We start from the raw sequence: 27,613 nt of genomic DNA, 5'->3' as shown, positions 1-27,613 counted from the left end.
AGCTCCAAGGAGATTATGTTGAAAAATAAAAAAAAATTTACCCAAAAAAAATTGTTTTTATACTTCATTCTAAGGACTTATTGAACTACCCTCGTAACATAGAAAAATTAAGTTTTCGACTACATTTTTAACCAGAGATAAACCTTCAGCTAAAAAAGAAATTTTAAAGAAAGAAGTCCTAAATATCTTTTAAAAAGGCTCGAATTTTTCCTAATATTTTGTATAATCCTGCAAAATAACATTATTTTTTTAATCTTCTAGAGTCTTTTGTAAGGCATCTGAAATAAACAAAAAATCTTTTCTAATTTTCTGGAGAATCTTACAAAATTTATATTTATATAAGTTTAAAAAAATACTGATAATAATTCAAACATTTGTGTAACTAAACAAAATATGTATTTAAAAAGCATTCAGTGTTAGATCGAAATATTGTTTTATTTATTTCTATACGGGCACATATACATGAAAAAAGAAAAAAAAAATGGTTCAAAAGTATTTTTTCGTTCAGCATAGAACAATTTTAAAAACTTCTTGTTGCTTAAAGGGAATAAAAATTCCAGGACCATGAGGAATATTCAAGAACTTTTCCAGGTTTTCCAGGATGCGACACCCTCGGGCGTAATATCTATATATTATGGTTGAATATCAAAATGTTTAATATCCATTTTCTCCGTTACTTATTTAATTTTTGTAAGCAATTAAACCTACGTACCTCAAGGTACCATATAATACTAATAATTTCTTAATGACAAATGAATACATAATATTGGTAAATATATTGATTATTATCATTAAACACAACAAATAAAGAACAATACAGAAAACATAGTTATAATAATTTCCTTTCATTTCTTAAATTTGTTCCTAAAGTTCATAAAAAATATTTGACTACTCCTCCCGCATTTCGCAATTATTTAAATAAAAACATTATAATTGTGATTAAAAGATTAGTAAAAATTATACATAGAAATACGATTTACATCAGTATACATTCAGCACTATAAAGTTACTTTTAAAAATAAAAAAACAAAGTTATCTAATTTTATATTACCATTTTTTTAATTCTCACAAATTTGCAGATATATAAAAATTCTCTGACAAATCCAGGTTTCCAATTGAGTATAAGACACCATAATTTTACATGCAAATATAATATGGGTCAGATTCTAAACTTAAATTATGTATGTACCAAGGCTCTCAAGCACTTTTTGGATTTTCTTGATGCCTGGGCAAGATTTGAATGTGCTGAAATAACAGCAGTGTCCAAACATATGTGCATATGTTACAAAATGTCAAGGTAAGTTAGTGTCCCATATTTTTCTCCAAAGAAAACACTTTTCTTTAAATATGGAAAATGTAATTATTTTAAATGATGTATGTAGGTAAAGAGACTGTTTTAATCAAAAGATATACGTTCCTTACAAATTTCGGAATTTATGGTTTAAAACGTAAAAGAAAAAAAACGAATAAAGAAACTGAATAAAAATTATAATTCAAAATCATACTAGTTTCCTCAAATTCACAGATTGTTTTGTGGTTAGGTAGTAAAAAAATCGACATTCAACCAAAAATTAAATAAATAATCAAAAATTCTTACCAGTTCTTGAGCTTCTTCGAGTTCTCGGTCAACATCTTGAATAAACGGCCTTTTTTCACCTGTAAATTAATCAAGTGTATCGATTATCGTTGTCTGAGAATTCCAACAGATAGCAGAGTCATGTTTTTCGGAAGGAAATAACTTCAAATTCACAAATCACTAAGGTCATATTTTCAAATCCCGTTTTTCAAAATACTTACTGCCATTCAAAACCGATATTCTTCCTATTTTGGCAGTGATATCAGCTGTCAAAACGGCGTATTGTTGTTCATAGTTGTCAATGAGCGTCGCCATTTTATTTTACTTTCAGCTGATGCATTCATTACGCGCAGATGAATATGCGCAACGATGGCACTGAGTACTCGAAGCGGTAAAATTCTAAGTTTAAAACCAACAACTTTTAATTTAAAGCTAAAAAATCCAAATACAATATTAAAATAAATTCAAATTCATTTATAGCGTGCATTAATATATATATACAACATTTTCAGTGAAAAAAACATTACATTCTCATAAATTCTAAAAAGGAAGATTCACGCCGAACATTCTCACCATGATCATCTTTTAAGCTAAGAAGTTGAATTTTTAACAAAAAAGACGAATTCTTCATGAAAAATGTAATAATTTCTATTTAAACTGAATAAAATTGTTTGTATTTTAATTAAAAACCAGTTTAATTAAAAAAGAAGAATTTTCAACAAAATAGTTTAATAATTCTCAGCCAAACCGATTAATTTTCAAATCTATATATAAATTAGAATCAGCTCAAATGTTTATTAATTTCAATCCGTGGCTGAATTTTAGTTATGAATTAATTATTTCCCCTGATATATTAGTAAGTTTGACAGCTTATCTTTAAAAATAGCTGACTCATAGATAGAACTTACTCAGTAATTAATATTGGTAAAAATTAAGACTAATTCAAATTTGGAGAGGATCAAAAAGTTATATTTATAACCAAAAAAGATTAAATTACTATAAATAGAGATGAGTTTTTAAAATAAAAAGATGAATATTAAAAAAAAGAAGAATTTTCAACTAAGAACGATTCTTCATCCAAAAAATTCATACAAAATTATTATACTTTGAACCAAAGAAATGAAATTTTCACTTATATGATGAATCTTTACCCAAAAGAATTAAATTTTCAATAGAAAAGTATTTTTTAACAAGAAAAAAAAGATACGAAATTTATACAAGGAGTCAAATTATCTTCAAGAAAACATGAATTTTTAACAAAAATGTTAATTTTCAACTAAGCAGATAAATTTTCTGCAAACAAGATAAATTTTCGACCGAAAAGACCAATTTTCAACAAACAAGTTACAAGAATAACCAAAGAAATGATTTATCAAATTAATCAATAAATCTTAAACTGGAATCTTTGAATTTTCAGTAAACAAAATTAATTTTTTTTAAATCACTAAAATATAGTTGCGTTTTCAACTTTCAATTTTAATTGGAATAATTAAATTTTCAGTTAAAAATGTAATATTTGAACAACAACAAAAAAACTAACAAAAAAAATAATAATTACATTTTCAACCGAAGAAATAAATTAAAAAAAAAGAAATCCTTAATAAAAAAACGTAATAGATATTTTAACTAGGGGCGTGCAGTGATTGCTTTGAATTTTCCATGCAAATTTGGATACGCTTAGAACATTGGATATAACGAAACAGAAACAAATTTTAATGTACATGAAAACCACTTGAGTTCCCTACATTATTACAAATTTTCAGATAAAAATTACTTCTTTTTTCAGAGAAAAGAATTAAGTTAAATGTGAAGTTGTATCTTCGAAATGGGAATATTCGATTAAGTCGAATTTTGAAGATTCAAGTTGACTTTTGGATCCATTTTGTTCAAGGAGCAATTTTTATTTTAATATGTACTATATATATTTCGAAAAATCCTATGCTCTAAGCGTCTCCAAATTTGTATTGAAGATTCGAATAAACGACTGCACACCTCCAATTTAAATTTTTAAATATTTTTTTTATTCTAAATCAGAAACAGGTAGTTCACCAAAAATTACGAATTTTCAACAAAATGGTTAAAACACGAGCCAAAACAGATTGAAGTTTAACCCGAAAATGAAAAGTTAATTTTCCACTCAGCACTTTCTAATTTCTGACCACATACTTTTAAATTCGGACTACGCAAACTGTGTCGGATTTTATTAATGGCAATATAAAAGCGTTAAAACTTATAACATATTAATATTAATTTATGTTAGTACAGAATTAAATATTTCAATTTAACACTTAATGGTAATTTTTAAACATTTTAAATATCCCCACCCTACTTTTTAAAGCTTTGAAAAATTTCCAAAGTTACATGATACTTTCTTTTGGCAAAAGTTAATGAAACTTTACAACCCTACGTGGAAGGCAAGATGGCGCCAATATTCAAATTTCCCTAACCACTTCCCTAACTTTAATTCCATATTGAATGAAAAGTAATGCAATATTACCATCATAACAGCACCAGAGTATTTATAAATAATCTACTGAGTTACATTCCTAAAATATACAGAAATCATAAAAAGATAGACTCGTACTCATGTGGCATTTACTTTAGAAAATTCCGTGACGCGACGACCAGGTGACACGTCAGTGCAAATAGACCAATAAGAATCAAGCTGAGCTGAGACAAATTTCTCCAATCGTGGAAGTCAAAAGTAGGAAAGGGGTATTGTGTTGAATGGTCGGAAACAGGCCGAAATCCAAAATGATGATGGCTGCTGAAGTGAGGTGGCTCGTGGTTTTCCTCGTATTTTTCGCGTTTTCCGCGATTTTTGCGAACTTGGTTCATCGTAAATTCGAATATAAATATTCATTTAAGCCGCCGTATCTCGCGCAAAGGGATGGAAGTGTGCCCTTTTGGGAATATGGTGGAAGTGAGTAGAACACAAACCTAACCAATTTCCCAATCTCCCGTATGTTTCCCTTTTCTTTTCGACTTTCGATTCTTTCCCTTCAAATTATAGACTTAGACTCTTGTTTACCAATTGCTGGATCTTTAACCTCAATTCCATTTACTCTTTTAATTCATTCCGCAAACAGTAGCTTTTTTTTATTACGTTTTTGTCACTTTCACACTACCGTATGTTATTCCCCGGCTTTTGGACCATTTTGACAGCATGTGTTTGAAAAATTGAGTATAATTTCTTTGTTTACTTTTTAAACGCGTTTTTTTAGAAGAACAATAAAAGCAAGTGTTTTTTTATGCCTTGAGGGTGTTTTGTTATTTTTGTATGTTTTTTTTAAATTGCTTACCTGAACAAGTTAAATAGATAAATTTAGGATTTTAACTCGTAAGTATATTTATGTAATATTTTATTAAGATGTATTATTATTGTTATTTTTTCTTTTTTCATTTACGATTTTCTCTTTCTTTGGAGCACATTGCAGATGTGGTATTTTCATTTTGATTTTCTATTTCGACAAATGAAAATAAAAATTAAATATAATGCGTGTTTTTTTCGGAGCGAATTATTAGGATATATATCTAATATAAATAATCTTATCTAATATATGAACAAAATAATTTTCAGACTGATTAAATTTAATTCAATTCAAAAATCGAACGTGTTAACCTATACATGATGGCAGATTAAATTCAATTAATTGTTGACGTTGGCACATTTTTTAGGTCATTCGCCTTCTGCAGGTATCCAGCATTGCACAATGCACTATTTAAAAGAATGGATTTCAATTTTCGATCTCAAATATTACTTTAGACTAATAGCTACAAATAAAAAATAGATATAAAAAACTCAGGGAATTAAAGTTTGAAAAGAATCGAAACTAAAGTTTATCTCATTTATAATAAAATTATATTTCACAATTTTTTAATTCAAGAACTACTTGAATTTTAATAAAAAATATAGTAACAGGAGAGTTTTAATTAATTCAAATTCGGATGCCTTGAATATTAGAGAAACTTTAGAAATACAATGGACAGCAAAAGTCTTCGTACAGTGCATCTTTGATGATTGATTAAGTTTTCCTAATTTTAATTATGCTACAGGTAAAGAATTTTCTCTTTAAAGGGTTGATTGCTCTCGAAATTTTGTATAAAATCATCTCATGATGAAGCCGATGTCTATTTTTTAAGTACAGATATTACAAAACGAGTGTAAATTTCAATGTTTTCTTAAATGTTCAGTAACTTCCAAAATAATCAACATTTTTCAATGATCTTGGGCTCATCTTTATAGCTATTTTTCACTGTACCACAGCAGTTTATGAGTATATTAAAATTTTAGTTGTCAAATTGCAAGAACTTGAAGTTGTAACAAAAAAGATGGGAACATTTGAAAATATCTTATCTGTAGACAAATGAGAATAAAAATAAAATGATGATATATTTTGAGGGCATTTCATAGAAAAGTTCATGATTATATGTTTTACATACTCTATAAAACTATTTTTGTTACCACAAAGAGTATTAAAATGTTTCCAATTTTTTTGTTACAATTTAAAGTTCTTGCAATTCGATAAGAAACTTTTTTATGGTTTATACTCATAAGCTGTTGTGATACGGTGAAAAAATAGCTTCAAAATTAGCCCAAGAATAATGAAAAATGATGATTATTTCGGAAGTTATTGAACGTTTACGAAAAAATTGAACTTTACACTGTTTGTGCAATATCCACTTAAAAATGGACAAATTGGCTTCATCCTGGGCTTATGTTATGCAGAATTTCGAGATCAATCAACCCTTTAAAGGGAAAATTGTATAGTTCTGGCATAATTAAAATAAAAGAACTTAGTCATCAATAAAGTGGAATTTTAACCAGAATATGACAGACTTACCGGTTCGAATCTTTCGATTTTGAAAAAAAGGTTTTAAATTATTTTTAAGTAATTAAAACTAGAAATTTAGCTAAAATCTTGAAATGCCTAATAAGAAGTGTAAACCTAAATGAATAAAAAATATGTAAAAAGCTTTCAAGTTTTTTAACAGAATAGCAATTTTGTTTTAGTAAAAAGAACTAATATTTGAAAGCCCTCAAAAAAGAATAATATTACTTAGAAAAACCTCAAAAAGAAAAAGTGGCTGGGTTAGTTTTCGGGGGTTGTTGAATGTTATCATGGGGTTGAGAATTTATCTTCCCCGGATTTGTTCAGATGAAACTGGTAGGGGTGGTCTTCAGTTGGAAAAAATATTATTATAGGGTTGGAAATATCACTTGGAGTATTCTGGGATTTAGGGCTATTCAGTAAACTGTTAAAACCGATCCTTTATGCCCAAATTTTTGTTTTCAGATGCAATTGCCAGTTCTGAGAATGTTAGGGTTGCCCCATCACTCAGGAGTCAAAAAGGTAAAGAATTTGTATTTACGTGATATTTTTTTCATGTAAAATGAAATCATGATCGATTGAAAAAATTTAGGGGCAATTTGGACGAAGCAGCCGATTAATTTTGATTGGTGGGAGGTCGACCTTGTCTTCCGGATAACTGGTCGGGGAAGAGTTGGTGCCGATGGTTTGGCATTTTGGTACACGAGCAATAAAGGACTTTATAACGGCACAGTTTTTGGAAGTTCCGATCAATGGAATGGGCTTGGTATTTTCTTTGATTCTTTCGACAATGACAACAAGCACAACAATCCATACATTATGGCTGTTCTCAATGATGGCACAAAGATGTTCGACCACTCCAAGTAAATATAAAAGCAATCATTACATCTTTTTAAATACTATTATAGAGTGTCTATTCACCTCAAAAACCTGGAATTGTCAGGGAATTTTTATATCTGGAAAAACATGTAAATGTCAGGGAATTTTTTGTAATATCAGGGAAGCTTTTCGACAATGTGTTTCAATTTTTTTAAAAGTTTTAATATTATTAAAAGTAAATAAAAATTATATTTTATGCGTTAAAGTAGCAGCATATTAATGGATTTAACATTTTTTTAGAAAATTTGTTTTTCTACTTGAAAATTTATTATATATTTTTTTAAACTGAAAATTCGACTGTTCTATTTTTGGTTGAAAAAATATCTTTTTTGTTAGAGATTCACGTACTTTATCGGAAATTTATGTATTTTGTTGAAACATGATGTTTTTGCTTAAAAAATCAGCTCTTGTTGAAAATTCGTCTTTTTTTATTGTATTTAACTGTTTTTTAATTAAAAATTGAAACCTTTTTTGTTGTTGAAAATGAATTTCTTGAATAAAAATCTAACTATTCTAGTTCAATATTCCATCATTACAGTTTAAAATTCATCTGTTTGGTTGAAGATTCAACCTTTTCAGTTACAGATTAATTGTATTAGTTGAAAATTCATCTTTTTGTTTAAAAATACAACTATTTCAGTTGATTCATGATTCTAATTGAAAATTCATCACTTTAGTTGAAAATGTAACTACTTTGTGGAATTTTTTTTTATATTTAATTATTCTATTTTTGGTTGAAAATTTGTCTTTTTTAGAGAAATTTAATCTCCTTTGTTGCAAATTCAACTATTCCAGTTAAAGTTTCATCATCTTAGTTAAAAATTCTCTCATTGGGTTAAAATTCAACTGCTTGGTTGAAAGTGAAACACTTGTTAAAAATTCAAATTTTATTGTTGAAAACTTAACTTTTTAGTTGAAAATTATTTTTTGTATCTTTTATCGTTAAAAATTGAAGGGTTTTGTTGAAATTTCGTCTTTTTTGGTGAAAAAATGATATTCTTGGATGTCAATTCAGGTTTCTGTTTTAAAATCCAACTGTTCTAGTTAAAGATACATCGTTTTAGTTGAAAATTCATTACTTTGGTTGAGAATGTAACTATTTTGTTGAAAATTCGTTTTATTTTTTTGTTGACAAATTATTTCTGAATTAAAAATGTAACTGTTCCATTTTTGGTTGACTAATGATCTTTTATAGTTGTATCTGAAACATTTGGTCGAAAATTCAACTATTTGGTTAAAAATTCATTTATCTCGTTGAAAATGCACTATTTTTACTTGAAAACCTATGCATTTTAAGCGTTTTAAATTGAATTCAATATAGCTACCCACATAAATTTTACTTAAAAGAATGTATTTCAAGATTTTCCTGAAAAGTCTCATAATTTTCTTCCTCACCTATTTAGTTACTTTCACAAATGAAAACAAGTTATTCAATTTTACATATGAATAGTACTATTTTAAACCTTTATATTTACAAGGACTAAAAAACATACATTTTATGAGAAATTATACCTGAAAAAATCTTGAGGTAGCTTGAAAAAACCTGGAAATGTTAGGGAATTTTTTCCCAGCATTTAAGTAGACACCTTGCAAGGGTGGTCCAAAAATGAATTGGAAATTATTTTTCCCAAGCTTTACGCATCTCTCCGCTTCCCAAGGTTGTTCGAATGAACAAAAAAATTACTGCACTTTTTTAAATAGGAAAAAATGGTATTTAAAGGTCTCACAAGAGGCGTATTTCCCATAAAATATTCATTTTTGTAATTTTGCGGTTTCTTGTAGTATAAATTGTTTATAATATATCAAATATTACTTTCTATTGATATTCAAATAATTTTTTTAAACAATTTAATGTTGTTTATAGACGCGGTCTTTTCTGAATGTTGCAATTTTTTAGTTAGAGCGAGGCAATATTGAATTAAAGTTAAAAAAAGTAATATTTTAAACACTGTATTATTATTTATAACAATATTTTCTCAGTATAATGCTAGAAAGTTGCTATTGTTACTGAAAATTTTAACTTTTTGTAAACTTTCCACGAAAGCTGAGGTAATAATTAATGCAGTTACTCAGAAATAATTGCTTACATCATTTTTTATTGGGTATGTATGACTGAAATGTTTTACTTTGCATTGACATTTTAGTACTGAACAAATAATAAACAAGAATGAGAATCATTTTTTTTTATATGGATAAAATTGAGCTTACTGAGAATATCTTTGTTTAAATTAATATTTTTCAAACATCATCAAAAGAGTGAAAACACTTCATTCCGAAGAAAATGGAGTAGTCTTTAAAAAATTAATCTCATTGATGTTCATTTATTATTTTTCCATAAATAAAAAATCAAAGAAAAGTTAAAAATTTAAGAAAAGGCCGCAACATTCTAGCATTACTCTAAGTAAGAAGTAGATAAACATTTAAAAATTGTCGCAGAAAAAGCACAACTATTATTACGTTAGGAAAATATAGTTTTTAACAATAATAATTTGTTGAAACGATTATTTTTGTTAATTGAATTAAATATTACCTCGCATTAAGTAAAAAGTGGACGCAAAGTTGAAAATTTCAGAAAAAAAAACACATTTCCCTAACATTGTTCAAAGAGAATATTATTAAAAATAATAATAAATTTCTTTAAAAATTTTTTTGTTTATTTGAATGGATTATCACCTTACTCTTATTAAAAAGTGAACAAAGGGGACAAATTTATTAATAACAATCGTTTGACCAATTATTTTTGATAATTTTGATTGATTATTGTCACGCTTTAACTAAGAAGTGGAAAGCAAGTTTAAAATTTCAGAAAAAATCCGCTATGTTCTAACTAAGTAGAAAGTAATATGTAATACAGAAAGTACTAATTTTATCTTAATTTTTCAATTATTTTGGCTGTGACCCTATAAAATAGGTTTATGGGATTGAAATTTAAAAACTAATTTTTTTTATTCATATTCTATGGCTAATTGTACAGCGAAATGTTTCCGGGAATTTTTGGTATAATCAAGGAATTTTTTCGAGTGTGCTTTGCAATTAAAACAAAAATGATAATATAAAATTAACTAGCGATGTTTTTTTATTTGCAAATGTAACAGGATTTACACTGATCAAAATCCATCTTCTTTTTAACACTTTCATTAATGTCAGGAAAATAGCTTTGATTCAAAATATAAATAAATTATATATGCGCTGAATTTCAAGCATAAAGATAAAATTTACAAAGTTATTTCATTTTTATAAAGTTACTTTCACAAATAAAAAAAACAGTTATTTTATTTTACGTGTACATATGAATCGCACCATTTTTATATAATTAGATGTTTAAAAGGACTAGAAAAACCTTATTTATAATAAACTTGCGAACTTGCATACATTCGTATATTATATTCGTATACGTTGCAAAACAATATAATTTTAAAAAAATTTCGAAATTCATTTTAAAAAATTTTTTAAATCAATGTACCCAAATATTATACTTGGAAAAATCTTGAAATGTCAGGACATTTTTTTCAGAATTTGAGTTGATACCCTGTGTTAGTTTAACAATAATGATAATAATATATGGTATTTGAATCTCATTGTAAATTAGAAAATTGTTGTAAGCTGTCAAAAATTCACAATAAAATGTATCCTCAACTCGAAAGCAAAAAATGTTTGATCTTTAGCTTCATTTCTTAAGGTGGAATGTGGGATAAGCAATTGAATATATATATATATGTGTGTGTGTGTGTGTGTGTGTGTGTATATAAAATATCTTTAAAATATTGTGTCAAAATTTTAAATCATTTGGAGCAGAACTCTTGAAGTTATAGATTTAAAGCCGGCCCTCCTCATAAACCGTAGCTGCTCTTGAAAATATAGGAACGTGCCAGAACACAATGAAAAATATTATAAAATAATTGAATTTTTATTAGTTTTCACTACACTTTCTACATTCGTGAAGTGTGCACAGTGTAATAAAAAAAAGAAGGACCTGAAATCGTTAAAAAATTAATTTTTGTCTTCACTTTTTCAATGTTTAAAACTTTAAACGAGTTTTTCTCGAAACCACTTTTTAAAAGTACGTTCCAGCGATTTTACAAAAACTACTGAACCGATCCTTCTCAAACTTGGTAAACTTTTTCTACATCTGAAAATCCTCCCCCCAACGATAATTTTGTTAAAATTTTTTTATATTAACGTTGTTTGATTTCCGATAAATCTACGGTGAGATATCACTGGAACCGCAAATCATCTTTTCCAAGAGGCGTACTCTAAAATGCTCTGTCACTGGCTTATTTCACGATATTTTTCTACAAAAAAATTACTAATTATTTAAAAAATAATACTGTTTAACCTGCAAAACTTTTAAATAAATTTACTTTAACCAGATCTCTTAAAAAATTCATAAAAAATCGTTTTTTTGTCATGCATTATCCCCATTCCCCCCTTAATTCAGGAGAGACAATTGATTATATTTTTTTATTCAAGCGATGGTTCCAACCAACTCTTAGCGGGATGCCTGCGGGACTTCCGTAACAAACCTTTCCCTACTCGAGCAAGGATTGAATATTATCAAAATACTTTGACGGTTCGTGACGAATTATTTTATTTTGCAAAAAATTAAATTTCTTTGCAATTAATTTTTTTCATTTCATTTTGAGCGTTTTACAGGTTCTTTTCCACAATGGAATGACGAACAATGAACACGATTATGAAGTTTGTATGCGTGTTGAGAACGTTTACCTACCCAAAAATGGATATTTCGGTGTCTCCGCTGCCACCGGTAATTTTCAACGAAAATTAATGAGTTTCTTCTTTAATCAGAATTGGTAAGAATCAGATTCGATCGTTTTATAATTATTTACAGGTGGATTGGCTGATGATCACGACGTTTTACACTTTTTAACGACATCACTTCAAGTTCCTGGTCAAATGACTCAAGATACACAAAAAGTTTCAAATGAGGAGGAAGCTAAACTGAGTCAAGAGTACCAGGAATATCAGAAAAAATTGGATCTGCAAAAGGAAGAATATCACAAGTAAGAAATAATTATTTCTGAAGTATTTAATTAATTTACAACTCCGCAAATTTTTCTCAAATGAAAATGTAAAAATATGAGTAAACGAAAATTTATTTGATCAACTTAGGGACCATCCAGATGAAAAGAAAGATGAATACGACGAATGGTTCGAGTCAGACAATACCAGAGAATTGCGTCAAATATTTGCGGGTCAGGGTCAAATGTTTGATGTGATGCGTGAAATGCACAAAAAACTCGATGAAATTGTCGGAAGACAAGAAAGAACTTTGAGTCTGATGTCTCAAATTCAAGTCGGTGGTAAGTCCAGACAATTTATTTAATTTCTCAATTTTTTACTCGATCTCTCAATTCCCGTGGACGTCAGTTATTGCAAAAAAAATGTCAGTAAAGTAGGAAAATCATTGAGGTATAAATTTTTTTAAGTAAAATGCTTGTAGGTGTCATATTGAATTAAATATAAAAAGAATTTTCTATATTATAGTAAATTTGGCAAACAATGAGATGAATTTTAAACTGTAAAGATGGGTTTTCAACGAAAAAAAATTTTTTTTAATAAAGTATTTCAACTAAGTATAGTTGAATTTTCATAAAAAATATGAATTTTTAACTGAAATGATGAATAAAAAAACGGTTGAAATTGAAGCAAAACAGAAAGAATTTTCAACTAAGAAGATTGATTTTCTGCCAAAACAGGTAGACGAATATTTAACAAAATCCATGAATTTTCAAACGATTACTTTTCAGCGTTGAATTTCAACTAAAAACGATAAATTTTAACAAAAAATAGAGCAGCTCACTTTCTAGTAAAAACGATAACTTTTTATCAAATAAAAAATGAATCTCTAAGAAAATGTTTGAAATTTATTTAAAACCCAATAGTTGAATTATCATTAAAAAATAAAAGTTTAACCAGAAATGAAATAGCTAAATTTTCTTTTAAAACGATTAATTTTTATTTGATGAAAACCGTATTTTAAACAAAATACATGAATTTCCAAAGAAATAGTTGAGGTTTTAGTTCAACAAAATAGTTGAATTTCAAGTAAAAAGGATCAATATTCAATCGATAATGGAATAGTTAAATTTTCAGTGGAAAGAGTACGATTTTAAAGGAACAAAAAAAAAACGAATTGTTAACAAAATAGTTAAATTTTCAACCAAAAAGATAAATCTTTAACAAGAAAAATTATTTTTAGACATAGTGTTTCAAAATTCAACCAAGTATTTAAAATTTCAACCAGAAAAGAGAAATTTGTAAACTATTAGGTGAATTATTGAAAATTATTTTTTGTTAATTTTCTACCAAAAAAAGTAGACAAATATTTAACAAAATCCATAAATTTTCAACCAAATAGTTGAATTCTGAACTAAACAGAAATTTCAACAAAAATGTAATAGTTAAATTTCGAATTCAAACGATTACTTTTCATCCAATTAAAGACGAATTTTCGACACAGCACATGAATTTTTAACTAAATTTATGCTTGAATTTCAATTAGAAATAATAAATTTTAACAAAAAATGGAACAGTTCAATTTTGAGTTAAAGCGATAACTTTTTATCAACTAAAAAATGAATTCCCTACAAAGTAGTTAAAACTTTAATTAAAAAACAATTTAAAGACTTAATTTTCATTTAAAAAGTGGATTTTTAACAAAATTACTATACCTCAAACCCATTATAATTGAATTTTAAATCAAGAAGATTAATTTTGTTCAAAAAAGGCGAATTGTAAACAAAATACATGAATTTCAACTAAAAAGGATAAATATTAAATCGATAAGGGAATAGTGAAATTTTCAGTGGAAAAAATATGATTTTAAACGAACAAAATAAAACGAATTGTTATCAAAATGGGTACATTTTCAACCAAAAAGATAAATCATTAACAAGAAAAATGATTTTTAAACATAGTTATTAAAAATTCAACCATGTAGTTGAATTTTCAACCGGAAAAGAGGAATTAAAAAAAAAAGTTTATTTGCTACCAAGAGAGATGAATTTATAAATTAATAGATAAAATATTGAAAATGATTTTTTGTTAACCAAAAAGTTTGCATTTACAATCAAATAGCTAAACTTTCAAACAAGAGATGACTTGTCAACAAAATAGTTAAATTTTTAGCCCAAAAAGACGAATGTTTGACAAAATAGTTAATTTTCAAACCAAAGAGATAAATTTTTAGCTGAAATGAGAAATCTTCAACCAATTAAATTAATCTTTGGTAAAGTGGTTCCACTTTCGACAAAGTATAGTAGTTGGATTTTTTTAACAAAACAGATTCATTTTACAATAAAAATTCACTTGAACCAAGTGATTGACTTTTCGACCAAAAATAGTGGTCTTTATTTATTGAGATCTATTAATTCAGTTCGAATTAAAGCGAAAAACCGATAAAAGGGGGAAGTTTATTGAAAACAGGGGAAAAAGAGGGATTCTTTTAAAAAGGTAGAAAAAAGGGAATAGGGAAAATACTGTGAAGTTTAGAATCAATATTACATGGCGGTAATGAAAATTGATTTTCCAGGTGTTCAAGTCCCTGGTGGACAACCTGGTCAACCTCCTCAGCTTATAGATACAATTAGAAGACAAGAAGTTGATGCTGTACTGAATAATCAAAACTTAATTATAAATGCAGCTCGAGAGATAAGATCTTTCGTGGGAGAAGTCAGTTCCAAGACGGACAATATTCTTACTAATCAAGCTCGTGCCCCAACTGCACAGGTATTTTTTTATTTGTATCATGGAGTTAAAAAGTAAAATAAACAGGGTGTCTAGTGACCTTGAAAACCTTGAAAACCTCGAAATCTCCTTGATTTTTTTCACGAAAACCTGCAATTTTAATTCTTCTTTTTTCTTTTAAAACAGTAATTTTGTCGAAATGTGAAGTGTAATTTAAATCTTTTACCCTATTATGAAAGAAATATGTCGTTTAGAAAAAATCTTGCTGCTGAAAATGTTGTTATTCGTCAAGATATAATTGATCTTTTGTTTAATACAGAATAAATCAAGATATTTCAACGTACTTTTTGTTGAGGTGTTCAACTTAGAAATTATAGAAATTAGTAGTTTAAAATTTCGATGTTAATTCAGTTTCAGAATTAGAATAAGCCATGGCCATACAACCGATTTTTCGAGGGTTTGACCACTCGGTTTTTGAGTGTACAGCAGATTTCAAAAGGTTACAAAATATTTCTAAAGATTTCAAAATATTTCAAACATTTCAAAATATTTTAAATATCTTTTTATAAAGATTTCACGGATTTTAGGAATTTAAAAAAAGGCGCGCACGCCAAAATTCAATAAAGATTTCAGAGAAATTTTACAAACATTTTAAAACTTTAAAGATTTAAAGGATGGAAACACCAGATTTCAAAGATTAAAAAAATTTGAGACGATTTCAAGAAGTTTTAAAACATTTTAGAAGATTTCAAAATATTTAAAATAATTCAATGACTTCCACAAATATAAAATATTTTCCCAGCAAAGATTCAATAAAGATTTTATTAACATTTCGCAAAGATTTCAAACATTCAAAAAAGGCGAGTACACTAGATTAAAATTTTTTCACAAAAATTCCCCAAAGATTTAGAACATTCCACAAAGATTTTAAAACTTACAAAAGAGTTTAAAGATTTTATAAAGGGCATATTAAACATCATTTCTAAGATTCCAAAACATTTCAAAGATTTTAAAGGACTTCAAATTTTTTTAGAAAATACCAAAAGATTTCACTAAGATTAGTTATAATTTTAATAATTCCAACGAATTCACAAAAATTTCAAAAGATTCATAAAGATCTCGAACGTTTCGCTAAGATTTCAAACATTGCACAAAGATTTTAAAACAAAAATATTTTAAAGATTTCAAAACATTACAAAGATTTTCAATAACTTCAAAATGTTTTATATGTCAAAAGATTTCACAAAAGTTCCTAGGATTTCATAAAACATTCATAAAGATTTCAAAACATTAGATTTCAAGGCTTTGAAACCATTTCAAAGATTTTAAACGACTTTAAAATGTTGAAATTTGAAAAGATTTTAATAATTTCAAACGAACAGAAAAGATTTCACGAACTAAGATTAAAGAAACATTTCAAAAATATTTCAAAGATTTTATAAAGATCTAAAAAAAAATGCACAAAGTTTTCGTAGATTTCAAAGCTTTCAAGGAATTAAAAGAATTCAAGAAGGGTACAACAGATTTCAAAGATTTAAAAATATTTTAAACGATATCAACATTTTTTATAAGATTTCAAAAGATTGAGCAAAGATTTCAAATATTCCAGTGATTTTAAATAATTATAACAAATTTCATAAAGATTTCACAAATATTTCAAATATTCCAGTGATTTCAAACGAATACAAAAAACTTAGAGAAGATTTCACAATTTCTTTAAAGAATTCATAAGGATTTCAAAATATTTCAAAAGATTTCAATAATTTTAAAGAATTTACAAAAGCTTTGAAAAATGCCAAAAGATTTCTCAAAGATTTCACCGAAATTTCAAGCTTTCACTAAGGTTTGTAATACTTCACAAAGATTTCAAAGGATTTCACAAAGATTTCAATGATTTCAAAGGCATTACAAGGATTTAAAAATATTTCTTAATATTTCACAAAGACGACTCATATTCGCAAAAAAATTAAGAATTTGTTTATTTATACGATTCGGCTTTATTTAGAAATTTTTGGCCAATAAAAAAAATGAAATGGCTCAATTTTTTAAATGTATGACAAACGTTTATTTCATTATTTGATGTAAAAAAGGAGACCTGGAAAATTTGTATTTCTTAACCTGGAAAAGACCTTGAATTTTGTCCCTAAGAATCGCTAGACACCCTGAAAAATGATTTGATAAAAGAGCGTGCATTAATTACGTCAGCACGATTACTGAAATTTTAGAGCCCTCCCAATATTGCAAGGATTCATAAGATTGGTAAGACCCCCCCCCCCCTTATTACGTAAGATTCTATATTTTTTCCTCAATATATAAAGAATGTATCAATTACTTAAACTGTAACCGAGATTTCAAGAAATTAGAGATTAATTCCATCTGATTAGGGCTGGTCTTTGTTTAGAAATGATCAGCATGCATCACTGCTTTGAAAATATTTTAAGAAATTTTTAAATATTCGAAAGAAGTCACGGGATTTCAAAGAATTTCAGGGCATTCTAATGGGACTTTGAAGATTCAAATATTTTAAAGTATTTTAAGAAATTTTAAGAGATTTAAAGGGGTTTTTATGATTTTACGGAATTAAAAAAAAAGAATTTTAAGCAATTTCAAAACATTGCAAATTATTTCTACAGATTTTAGAGTATTGCGTAAGATTACAAAAGATTTGATAAAATTCTAAACGATTTCCGAGTATTATAGAGGATTTGAAGTGATTTCAAGGAATTTTAATGGGGTTTCAAAGATTTTAGTGGAATTTCATCTATTTTATGGAATTTCAAGAGATTCGGAAAGATTCCTACACATTTGCAAGATTTTACTGGGCTTTAAAGTGATTTCAAACATATCAAGGGGCCTCGTAATATTTTTAAATAGTTCACGGAATTTCAACAATTTCAACCGATTTTAAGAGATTTAAATATTTTAAAAACAAGTCACAGAATTTCGAAAGGATTTCAAGAGATCCCGAAGTATTTTCAAAAATTTGGAAGAATGATAGGGCATTTTATTGGGATTTCGAAGACTCAAAGGGATTTTAAAGAATTTTATCGGATTTTGGAAGATTTCAAAACATTCCAAAGTATATCCACAGATTTTAGACGATTTCGTAAGATTTAAACAAAATTTAACGGTATTTTGAATATTTCCGAATATTATAAAAGATTTTAAGCGATTTCGAAGAATGGTAATGGCTTTTTATATATTTTAATGGAATTTAATATATTTTAAGGGATTTACAGAGATTATGGGAGATTTCTACTGAATGAACGATTTAAATTATATTTATACAGGATTTAAATTATTTCGAATTTGAAAGAATTTTATGGTTTTTTCCACAGTTTTTCTAAAGATATTTCCACGGAGCTCAGTCGTTTTAAAGGAATTCCAAGATATTAGGTACAATATCTGTAATTCATAGGATTTCAAGAACAATTCACATCATTTTTATTTTCAGAGATTTACAAAATTTTGAAAAAAATTCGCCGGATTTCAAAAATTTGCAATGAAAGTATGTAATGTGAAATATTACATCGAAAAAAAGTGATACAACAAATAATGTCATATGTATAACAGTACGCTTTTTATTAAAATTTTTGTAGAAAGAATGTTTTAAATAGTAGCAATTTTAGAAATGTATAATGTTTTTTTTGAATTGGTTCAGAATCAGCCGCAAATATAAAAAGTAAATTGGAAAGCGGAAACTTATGTCGGAAATTCTCTAGGGGACCCCCCCCCCCCAATCCGTATGTAATTAATGGGCGCTCTCGAACTTGTTTAATGAAATTCAGTTTAAAATATTCAAAATTAGATAAAAATTTATTAAGGTTTAAAATCTTGTAAATTTTGTTTTTCAGGTTCAACCAATGGGTTACGATTATCACTCACTGATCTCAGAAATGCGTGATGGGCTCAATGAACTAAAAAGAGACAAAAAAGAACAAAAAATAGACACAGTAGGCAGTTGCCCTACTCAAAATTGTCTTACAACGACAATGTTTTTGATGTTCATAGCAATACAAATGGTCATTCTTTTGGGATATAGTTTATACAAGTAAGTTTGCTTTTTAAAAATGCGCTCTTCTTTTTTTAATGGATCATTTCTAGTGATTTGATTGGCTAGTTTCGGATACTATAATTATGCGTTTAAAAAAAAATCGTTACAGAAGTTTTTAGATTTCTTCGAGATTTTGCCGAAATTTCGTTATTTTAATTGCGGCTTTTTTGCACACATTTTAAGCTAGACCCATTATTTAAAAACAGATTAATTTTTCGTAGCTTCCAAATTATTTAGAAATTTTCCTCATTTCGAATCAGTTTTAATTCTTTCAAATTAGAAATAGTACAATTGATGACTTCAATTTGAAATTACAATTTTTTAGTTTTGCGGATTTCAAACAATTCCTTTTCAATCAAAAACAATTAAAAGAAAAACAATCAAAATGGAATGGTTTGAAAGTTACATTGTCCAAGATTAAGGATGTTTTTGGTTCCAATAATTTGAATATTTGTTTTTTTCTCTTATATTGTAGATAAAAGTTGTAATTTTCATTAAATTTTAATTAAGAATAGTTCATTTTATTCCTTTAAACGTTTTTACAATTCTATTTATTAAATTTTTACGGAAATTATGTTATTTAGGAATTGTACGTTCAGTGATGCTTAGTTATTTATTAAATGCGTAACAAAAAGAATCGGAAAGAATATCTTAGGGAATATAACGAGCGTCTTTTAATCAAAGTTAAATGAAAATTATGACTTGCCTAAAATGGAAAGAAAAATACAAATATGCAAATAATTACATTTAAAAAAAGAATTATGACATCAACTATATTTTTATTATTTATGCATGGGTTTCTTTTCTAAAAATCGCAGCAGTAATCAATGGGTGATTTTGTGTTTTTGAACACTCTAATTTTAAGTGGTTTATTTCATACTTCCCATCTTTTTAATTAAAAACTGTTTAATTGCAAATGCTTCTATCTAAGATCGTACTATTTTAAAACATTAATTTATCAATCATGGTAGGTAATTCAGAATTTTTCAATATTAAATTCTTCAATATTCAGGGTGGCCGCTGGACAGGGATACAGGGAAATGATCGGGAATTTTTTGGGACCAGGAAAAACCGGGAAATGACAGTGAATTTGTTTTTTACCGGGAATTTTACAAATTTGTAGAAGAAAAATCTTTCCACGTTCGATTTCAACAGTTTTTAAATAATTAGTTGAATTTTTATGTTTTTCAATTATGCTATTATTTAGCTTAAAACGCGCAATACAAAATTTTTTAACTTTACAAATTTTCCATTTAAAATTTTAATTTCTAAGCTTACATTTTTAATTTAAAGAATTTTCAAACGCTTTCTTAAAGACTTGAAGAAACAAAAAATAAAAGCCTTTGATGTTGAAAATTTTGGATAAAAAACATTTTTAGTTAATAAATAAATAAATTTGTTTTAAATTTATCTGTACTTTAAGTAATAAAAAGTGAACAAAAACGATTTGACAAAACGATTTTAAACCAGTTTAAAATTTAAGAATTTTCAGATTTTAACGTTAAAACTTCAACGGTTTCAATTTGAAAGTCTTACGTCATTAAACAAATGTGAACGTGTGACTGAAAGTTTATAAACTATTTTCAACTTAAAAATAGCTTCATAATAATATATTCTTAATTAAAGGATTTTATTAAATTGAAAATATTGTTTTAGTCTAAAATATTCCATTTTTAATCCACCCAATTTGAAATTTTTAATTAAAAAAGATTAATTATTGAATATTTAGCAATATTGGAATTTTTATTTAAGGCAAGTAAATTGAAGCCAAATATTTAAACGTAAAGAATCTTCAACTGAATTGTTTGACATAGAAAACCTGGATTTTTAGGAGTTTTAAAAATATGAAAAATTATCATGCAAATTTTAGAAAGTTTTCTTATAATCTTCTAGAATCTTTTTTGAAAATTTTGTTTAAATCTTTGAAAAACTTTTTAAATATTCTCTTAAAATAATTTTTCAAAATGAAAAATTATTTTTAATTTTCCTAGGAGTCTTAAGGAAATGTTTTTATTCTTTTAAAGCCTTTCACAATTCTTGACAAAAATCTAATTTTTTTTTGTTAAAATCTGCGAAAATCTATATTTTGTTTTATATTAGGCTATCATTTGAAGTTTTACATTAAGTTTGAATCATTTCAAAACTTCTACATATTTCTTAAAATGACTCAAATTTCGCCTACAAATAAAAAATGTTTAATTTTTATTTATACATCCAAATTGTAAAGAAATTTTCTAAAGTTTGCAGGATTTTCTGAAAATTGTAGAAAAATTTAATTCATTTTGACAGATATTTAGAAGTTCTGAACAAATTCCCAAAGTAATTTTTAATTTAAAACAACTCCTAGATTTCTCAAGATTTTGAAATAAAATTTTGGAACTAGCTTAAAATTCCTTAAAATTATATAATTTTGAAAATTTTAAAGTTTATTGGTTGTTTTTTTTAATTTAGAGCAATGAAAATGATAACGTGGATTTATATATATTTTTTAATTGAAAAATGTTAGTACCTTTTAATTTTATACGCGTAAATTATTGAGCATTTTAATACAAAAATTTTTTATTAAAAACTTTTAAATTCCAATTTTAAAAGTTCAAAATTTAAGAGTTTCACTTTGAGTGCTTTCATTTGCAGCTCAGTTTTTATTACCTCAAATGGAAACTTTTTTAGCTTTAGTGTTTCGTTTTTTAAATTTCATTGACCGTGAAAAATGTTTTCGAACCGGGAAATGACCGGAAATTTATTTTATCGGTAAAAACGGCCACCCTGATATTTTTTAAGAATTTTGTTTGAAAAGTGGGCATAATTTAAGGCTTGTTATTTAATTCAGGAAGGCTTTGATTAACTTAAAAAAATTAAGTTCTAAAGTTTTAAAACATGTACTTTCAAATGACTACATTTAAAATTGTTCAATTTTGTGGGAAATTAAAATTAAGTTAACTAAATTTGGTTGAATTTACTCGTTGTAAAATAAGAAATATTTTAAATGATTTTATAATTTGCAAAGCTTCACTTCTAAACTATTTAATCTTAAGTGCTAAATATTAATTTTTCTATTTCGTAAAGTAATAATGTTGAATTATATTAAATCATTTACGAATTTTAATTTTCAAGCGTTAAAAAATTCTTTTTTGAAAGTCGCCATTCAAATCGCTGAAGTAACCGCGCATACTGCTGTGTAAAGTTTTTAGAAAGTTTTGAGAGTAATTAAATAAGCTTTCTCGCGTTTAAAACATTATTTTTGACCATTTCTTTTTATTTTCAGAGACAATAAAGAAGCGCAGGCTAAGAAATTTTACTAGAAGCAGTGAATCGTTTCTTTGAAACGAAAGTGTGAGTGGTGAGAATTTAATTTAAGTACGAACTTAAACTGAACTTTTATATCGAACAAGGGTAACTTTTAGTCTTCTTATATGTACCCTCATAGGTATCAAAAACTTAGTGGATCGTTTCCTAATTCCAAACTCAGGTCGCCCTTCGTCATGAAGTGACTTTCTCTTCCGCATTATCAACGTTCCTAAAGTTAACTGGAAGTCATAAAAACCGATATTCCCTCTTCGAATGAAATGAAATGAGATGAAATCTTTATTTTAATACCCAATTTATATGTTTACTTATACTTAAAGTTTGGTTTTTATCAATTCCAATCTATGAATTTTAATGCAACACTTTCCGTACATCAATTTCTTCCGTGAAAATAAGTGTTAGCTTTTTTGCGTGCAATGTGGAACTTTAAAAGGGAACTAAACGCAGCAAAAGGTTTTTTCAGATGCTCAAAAATCGCTTGGGATCTGCAAATTTTATACATTTGGGGAAGTGCGATATATTTTTTTACTCTTGGTCGAGTGGTTTTGTACGTCCTTTCGTTATAGTTGTGTTTACCAGTTTTTTTTTTTTAGTTAAAAAAAACGTATCACGTATCAGTCACCCTCATATCGTTAATCTCGCCAATTCTTGGAATTTATTACGTCAAGTTTTTCTTGTGTATGTTCCAAGATTTATGGTACGAGAGAAATCGAATGAGTTTGAGCTTGGTGGTTTTTCTGTATACTAGTCGGTTGAGATTGAATAAAATTGAATTAAAGACTAGGTTATCCGATTAGAAGCCCTGCTCGAACTCTAAATGCTATTGCATTCGGTCAATGATTCTTGTGTGTGAGAGAGAATTCGAGAATGTTTATTTCTCGTATATCGTCTTCGTTGTATTTGTAAAGAATTTATTTGTGTAAGCAACGTCGTATGTGGATAGTCACTGTAGCGTGGAAGAATTTTGAGAATGAGAAAATTCACTCCACGAATCATCCTACATCAACCTCTTTGCATTTGTAAGAGTTTATCGAAAATTGTAAATGTTTAAGGAATAACCTTAGAATAAAAATGGGAGCTCGAAAATTATTTGCTTTTCATACGTTTTTGTCTCCTTGACGAAATTCGAAAGCGGTTGAATTAAAAAATGAATGTTTTTGAATTTTTCAAAAAATTAGAAGCTTCGAAGATTTCCGGACAAGTTATACATTTAGTAAAAAATAATCACAAATATTCATCAAACTGTGTGAATGGACTGATACAAAATTTGCCATTTTTTTTGTATTTCAAAACTTTCGCTTAACTTTTACAGCATTGTAGTATTGAAATTTCCTACACTAAAAGAAAAAGTAATGTTTTTGCACATTTTTAATACGCTTAAGAATAAAATTCATAACTTTATTAGCGATTTTATTCGATAACTTATGAATATTTTAATGTCCCGCATTCGGACAAATTTTTGGCGAAGTTGCCTGAACCGGGACGAGCTGTCGCTGACTGTCTCATATTCGCACACTGGTTACTAAAATATTAGAAAAATTGTTTCTAAGATCGACACTTGCCGTTCAATTGATTATTTATTCTAAAAAAGTAGTTTAAAATAGTTTATTGAAACGTCCAATTATAACCTTAAAGTTTTCCAACTACTTAGGTAAGTAATTAACATAAATCAACTTTTCTGTTGAAAATTTATATTTTAAAATTAAAAATATAACTGTTTCGAAGAAAACTAATCTTTTTGACTTGAAAATTCAACAGTTTGGTACAGATTTTTGTTTACTTGACTAAAAAATGTTTATTTGATTAACATTTGAACTATGTTCTTGAAAATTCGTCTTTTTGATTTGAAAACGTATCTTTTTAATTATAATTTTCATCTTTCTTGAGCAAAAATGCAACTGTGGTTAAAAATTAATCTGTTTAGGTTGAAGCTTCAGCAGTTTGATTGGAAATTCGTTTTTTTTAAAATTAATTCGACTGCTTTCAATATGTAATTAAAATCTCTTTTGGTTGAAACATCGACTATTATATTTTTTATCAGAATTTAACTTTTTTGGTTAATCTAATACTTAAATTTTCTAACAAATTCTTGAATTAAAAAAAAGACTAATTTTCTACCAAAAAAGATTAATTTTATCAAGAAATACGAGTATAATAGTTGGTATTTTAAACAAAAAATGTTTTAATTATAAATTAAACATGAAATGATTTTATAACCAAATAAGATTTTTGATTAAAAAATATATATTTCAACAAAATTGTTAAATTTTCTACCATAATAATATCATTTTCAACAAAACAGATGCATTTTTCTAAAAAATGTAATTTTTAATTGAAATTATAAATTTTCGAACCAAAAAGAGGAATTTTCAACAAAATAGTTGAAATATTAATCAAAACTGATTTTTCACTCAATAACATTTTCAACCAAATAATAAAAGTTGTAACCAAATAATGATTTAAATTGTTTCAATACTTTTTTCAATTTATGTATTAACTTGAATTAAGATGAATTATAATTCAGAATTTACTACCAAATAGTTAAATGTGCAAGTAAATCAATAATATTATTCTACAATATTAAATTTTAATGCATACTTACTAATTATATTAAAAAATTAAATTTATGAGTTATTATTAAATTATTTACCTATAAGCCGTTGGCAAAATTAGAGGTTCAGTTTTTGAGGTTTCAATAAACTACTTTGAACAACTTTTTTAGAATCAATAATTAAACGGCAATCACAATCCATACTTGCTTCTTAATGTATTCTATAATCAATTATAAGTAAATTGTGCCATTTTATTTGGATAAACTCCCTTAGATTTTCCTTGTCCCAGTTTTGGCTTATTTGGCGTCCCACTTAAGGATATGCCCCAAAATTCGTGTCCCACTAATGGGCGATCTGACTAGCTTGAAAAATATTCATTTACATTCATTAACTATAAAATAAATAATGTACTTTTTGTTCTAATCGATCAAATAATGTCTTAGAGTCACTTATTATAACGGTTATTATACAAAAAATTCCAATTCCCTCTTTTAAAATTATGTTTATATGGGTTAGCTTTGCCTAACTGTCCCAGTAATGGTCAGGTTACCTTATGTTTATTCGAAAAGAGTGTGAATTTCCTTATTTCAGTTTCGAAATAATTCAAAAGAAAAAAATGTTAGAATTTTCAATATATTAAAACTGTGAATTTCTGATATTTGAAAGTATCTCAATTTAAGCCATTCAAACTTTTAAAAAAATTCAAGCTATTTTCCGATTTTCCCGGTCAATTGTCACATTTTTGCCGCTTGACATTCAAGCCCTTATGATCATAATAATTAATTAATATTGATTGATAATAATGGGGAATAATGGGGGAGTAAATTCAGTTAAAGAGCATTAATGTAAGTACCATATGCTTACGATTTCAACTCGAAATATATTTCATTTTCATCGAAATAGTTGAATTAGTATCCAAAAGACATGAGTTCTGAAATAAGAAGAATCAACTTTTACCCATAAAAGATAAACTCTCAAGCATAAAAAATGTATTTTCTACCAAAAGATGAATTTTCAACAAAATAATTAAATTTCCAGCAAATAGTAAGATTTTTAACCAGAAAAGATGAAATCTGAATCCAAAATATAACAATAGACTTTTAAATGAAAGCAATGAACATTTAACGAAAAAATATGACTTTTTCATAAAACAGTTGAATTTTCAAGAAAGTAATTACATTTTACACTAAATAGTAGAAATTTTCATCCAGAGAGATAAATTCTGGACCAAAAGTGTGATAGCAGATGGTAGACTCTCAACCATAAAAGATGATTTTTCTATAAAAAAATACGAATGTCCAACAAAATAGTTGATTTTTTTGACAAAAAAGATGACTTTACGAAAAAAGTAACGTTTTCAACAAAATAATACAATATTCAACCAAATACTTATATTTTCAAACAGAGGAGAAGAACTCTGTACCTAAAATATAATAATAGACTTTTAAATAAAATAAATTCACTTTCAACCATAAAATATGAATTTTTAACCGAAAATGACTTCTTCTATAATAAAAAATGAGTTTTTGGTTCAAAAGGATGAATTTTCTATCTAGAGTGCCGAAATTTCAACATAAAAATAAATATTGCCACCGAAAAATGATTAAGAAAAGAATTGAATTTTCAACAAAATAATTAAATTTTTAACTGAAACAGATGAATTCTCGTTCGAAAATATAATAGTAGACTTTTCAAATAAAAAGAATTAATTTTGAATCAAAAAAATATTTTAACGAAAAATGGAATTAAATGTTCAACAAAGTAATTAGATTTTTAATCAAACGAGAGGAATTCTGGATTAAAAGTATGATAATCGACATTTTAATTAAAAATAATACTCTTTCAAACATAGTAGTATACAAGGAACATTCATTTTTTAACGCAAAATTAATTTTTAAATCTTAAAATATAAAATCATGTTTCGTATTTTAACGGAGATGGTGGGTAACATTATGTGCAATAATTGTACACATTTTTTCCAAAGAGCAAGACGGTATTAATTCTAAAAGTAAAAACATATATTTAAAATTCTCTCTTTCACAAAAGTCCAAACTATTTTCCAATTTTTCCCGGTGCTCAAACTCCCAGGCTAATTCCCGGCTTTTCCGATCAGTAGCTACCCTGTGTTCGAAATATGAAAAAGAAAGATTTAAAAAATATGAAAAAAAGAATTCAAATGCTTCGAGTTGAGTGCCAATTTAAAACTCCTATTTTAAAAATTTCAGAATAAATAGCGTTTAATTTTTCATATTGAATACTTTCTTCTAAATTTGAATAATAATTATTTTGAGTTCTCCAATCAGTATTTAATGAAAAAATTATTTCTGTCTCTTCAAATTCTTTTCTATAATTAAAAGAAATTTTGTTTCGGGGTGTAGGTGAATCAGTGTAAGTCGTTTCTAAATTATTCCCTTTCCAGAAATTGCGTTGAATATAATTCAACCAGCCGAATCTCCACTTGAATGTCGTGAAGCTATTGGGGTCAAAATTGAGATTTATGAAGCAGGACACTCGACACAGGAGCATAATCAACGTTAAATGGCACGAGAGAACAAATGAAATGAGCAGAGTGGACTGATGATTGTCCCGGATAAGTTTACTAATTCGTATAGATGAATTCTTGACACTTGTATTAATTAACAGATTAATACACTGTAGATTGTAGAAAAAATTTGTACAATTTTCATAAAAAATAAGATTTATTGAG

General features: G+C 26.8%; 2 protein-coding genes across 6 annotated transcripts in view; one reads left to right on the top strand and one right to left on the bottom strand.

Moving 5' to 3' along the window:
- Positions 1-1,905, bottom strand: part of LOC117181646 (vesicle transport through interaction with t-SNAREs homolog 1A) — a 10,686-nt gene extending 8,781 nt beyond the window's left edge. The window contains exons 1-2 of the mRNA XM_033374541.1: positions 1,798-1,905; positions 1,598-1,656 (exon numbers count right to left, since the gene is read on the bottom strand). Coding sequence (XP_033230432.1) covers positions 1,598-1,656; positions 1,798-1,891 — 153 coding nt within the window. The 5' untranslated portion in view covers positions 1,892-1,905. The remainder of the gene's footprint in view (positions 1-1,597; positions 1,657-1,797) is intronic.
- Positions 1,906-4,294: 2,389 nt separating this feature from the next.
- LOC117181720 (protein ERGIC-53) lies at positions 4,295-27,613 on the top strand. 5 transcript variants are annotated; one of them, XM_033374667.1, is made up of 11 exons: positions 4,295-4,499; positions 6,874-6,930; positions 7,001-7,271; positions 11,758-11,857; positions 11,941-12,052; positions 12,137-12,308; positions 12,418-12,608; positions 14,840-15,036; positions 18,849-19,045; positions 22,314-22,381; positions 27,326-27,613. In XM_033374667.1, exons 1-10 carry the CDS (start codon positions 4,304-4,306, stop codon positions 22,348-22,350), a joined length of 1,530 nt encoding a protein of 509 aa, XP_033230558.1. In that variant the 5' UTR covers positions 4,295-4,303; the 3' UTR covers positions 22,351-22,381; positions 27,326-27,613. The 5 variants fall into 5 exon arrangements, with proteins under 5 accessions (XP_033230558.1, XP_033230557.1, XP_033230559.1 ...); XM_033374666.1 differs by having other exon boundaries at positions 22,314-22,388; XM_033374668.1 differs by lacking the exon at positions 27,326-27,613 and adding an exon at positions 22,476-23,443.

The sequence above is a fragment of the Belonocnema kinseyi genome, chromosome 10, assembly GCF_010883055.1.
Source record: "Belonocnema kinseyi isolate 2016_QV_RU_SX_M_011 chromosome 10, B_treatae_v1, whole genome shotgun sequence".
Taxonomy (NCBI): Eukaryota; Metazoa; Arthropoda; class Insecta; order Hymenoptera; family Cynipidae; genus Belonocnema; species Belonocnema kinseyi.
This window is presented reverse-complemented; position numbering and strand designations above follow the sequence as displayed.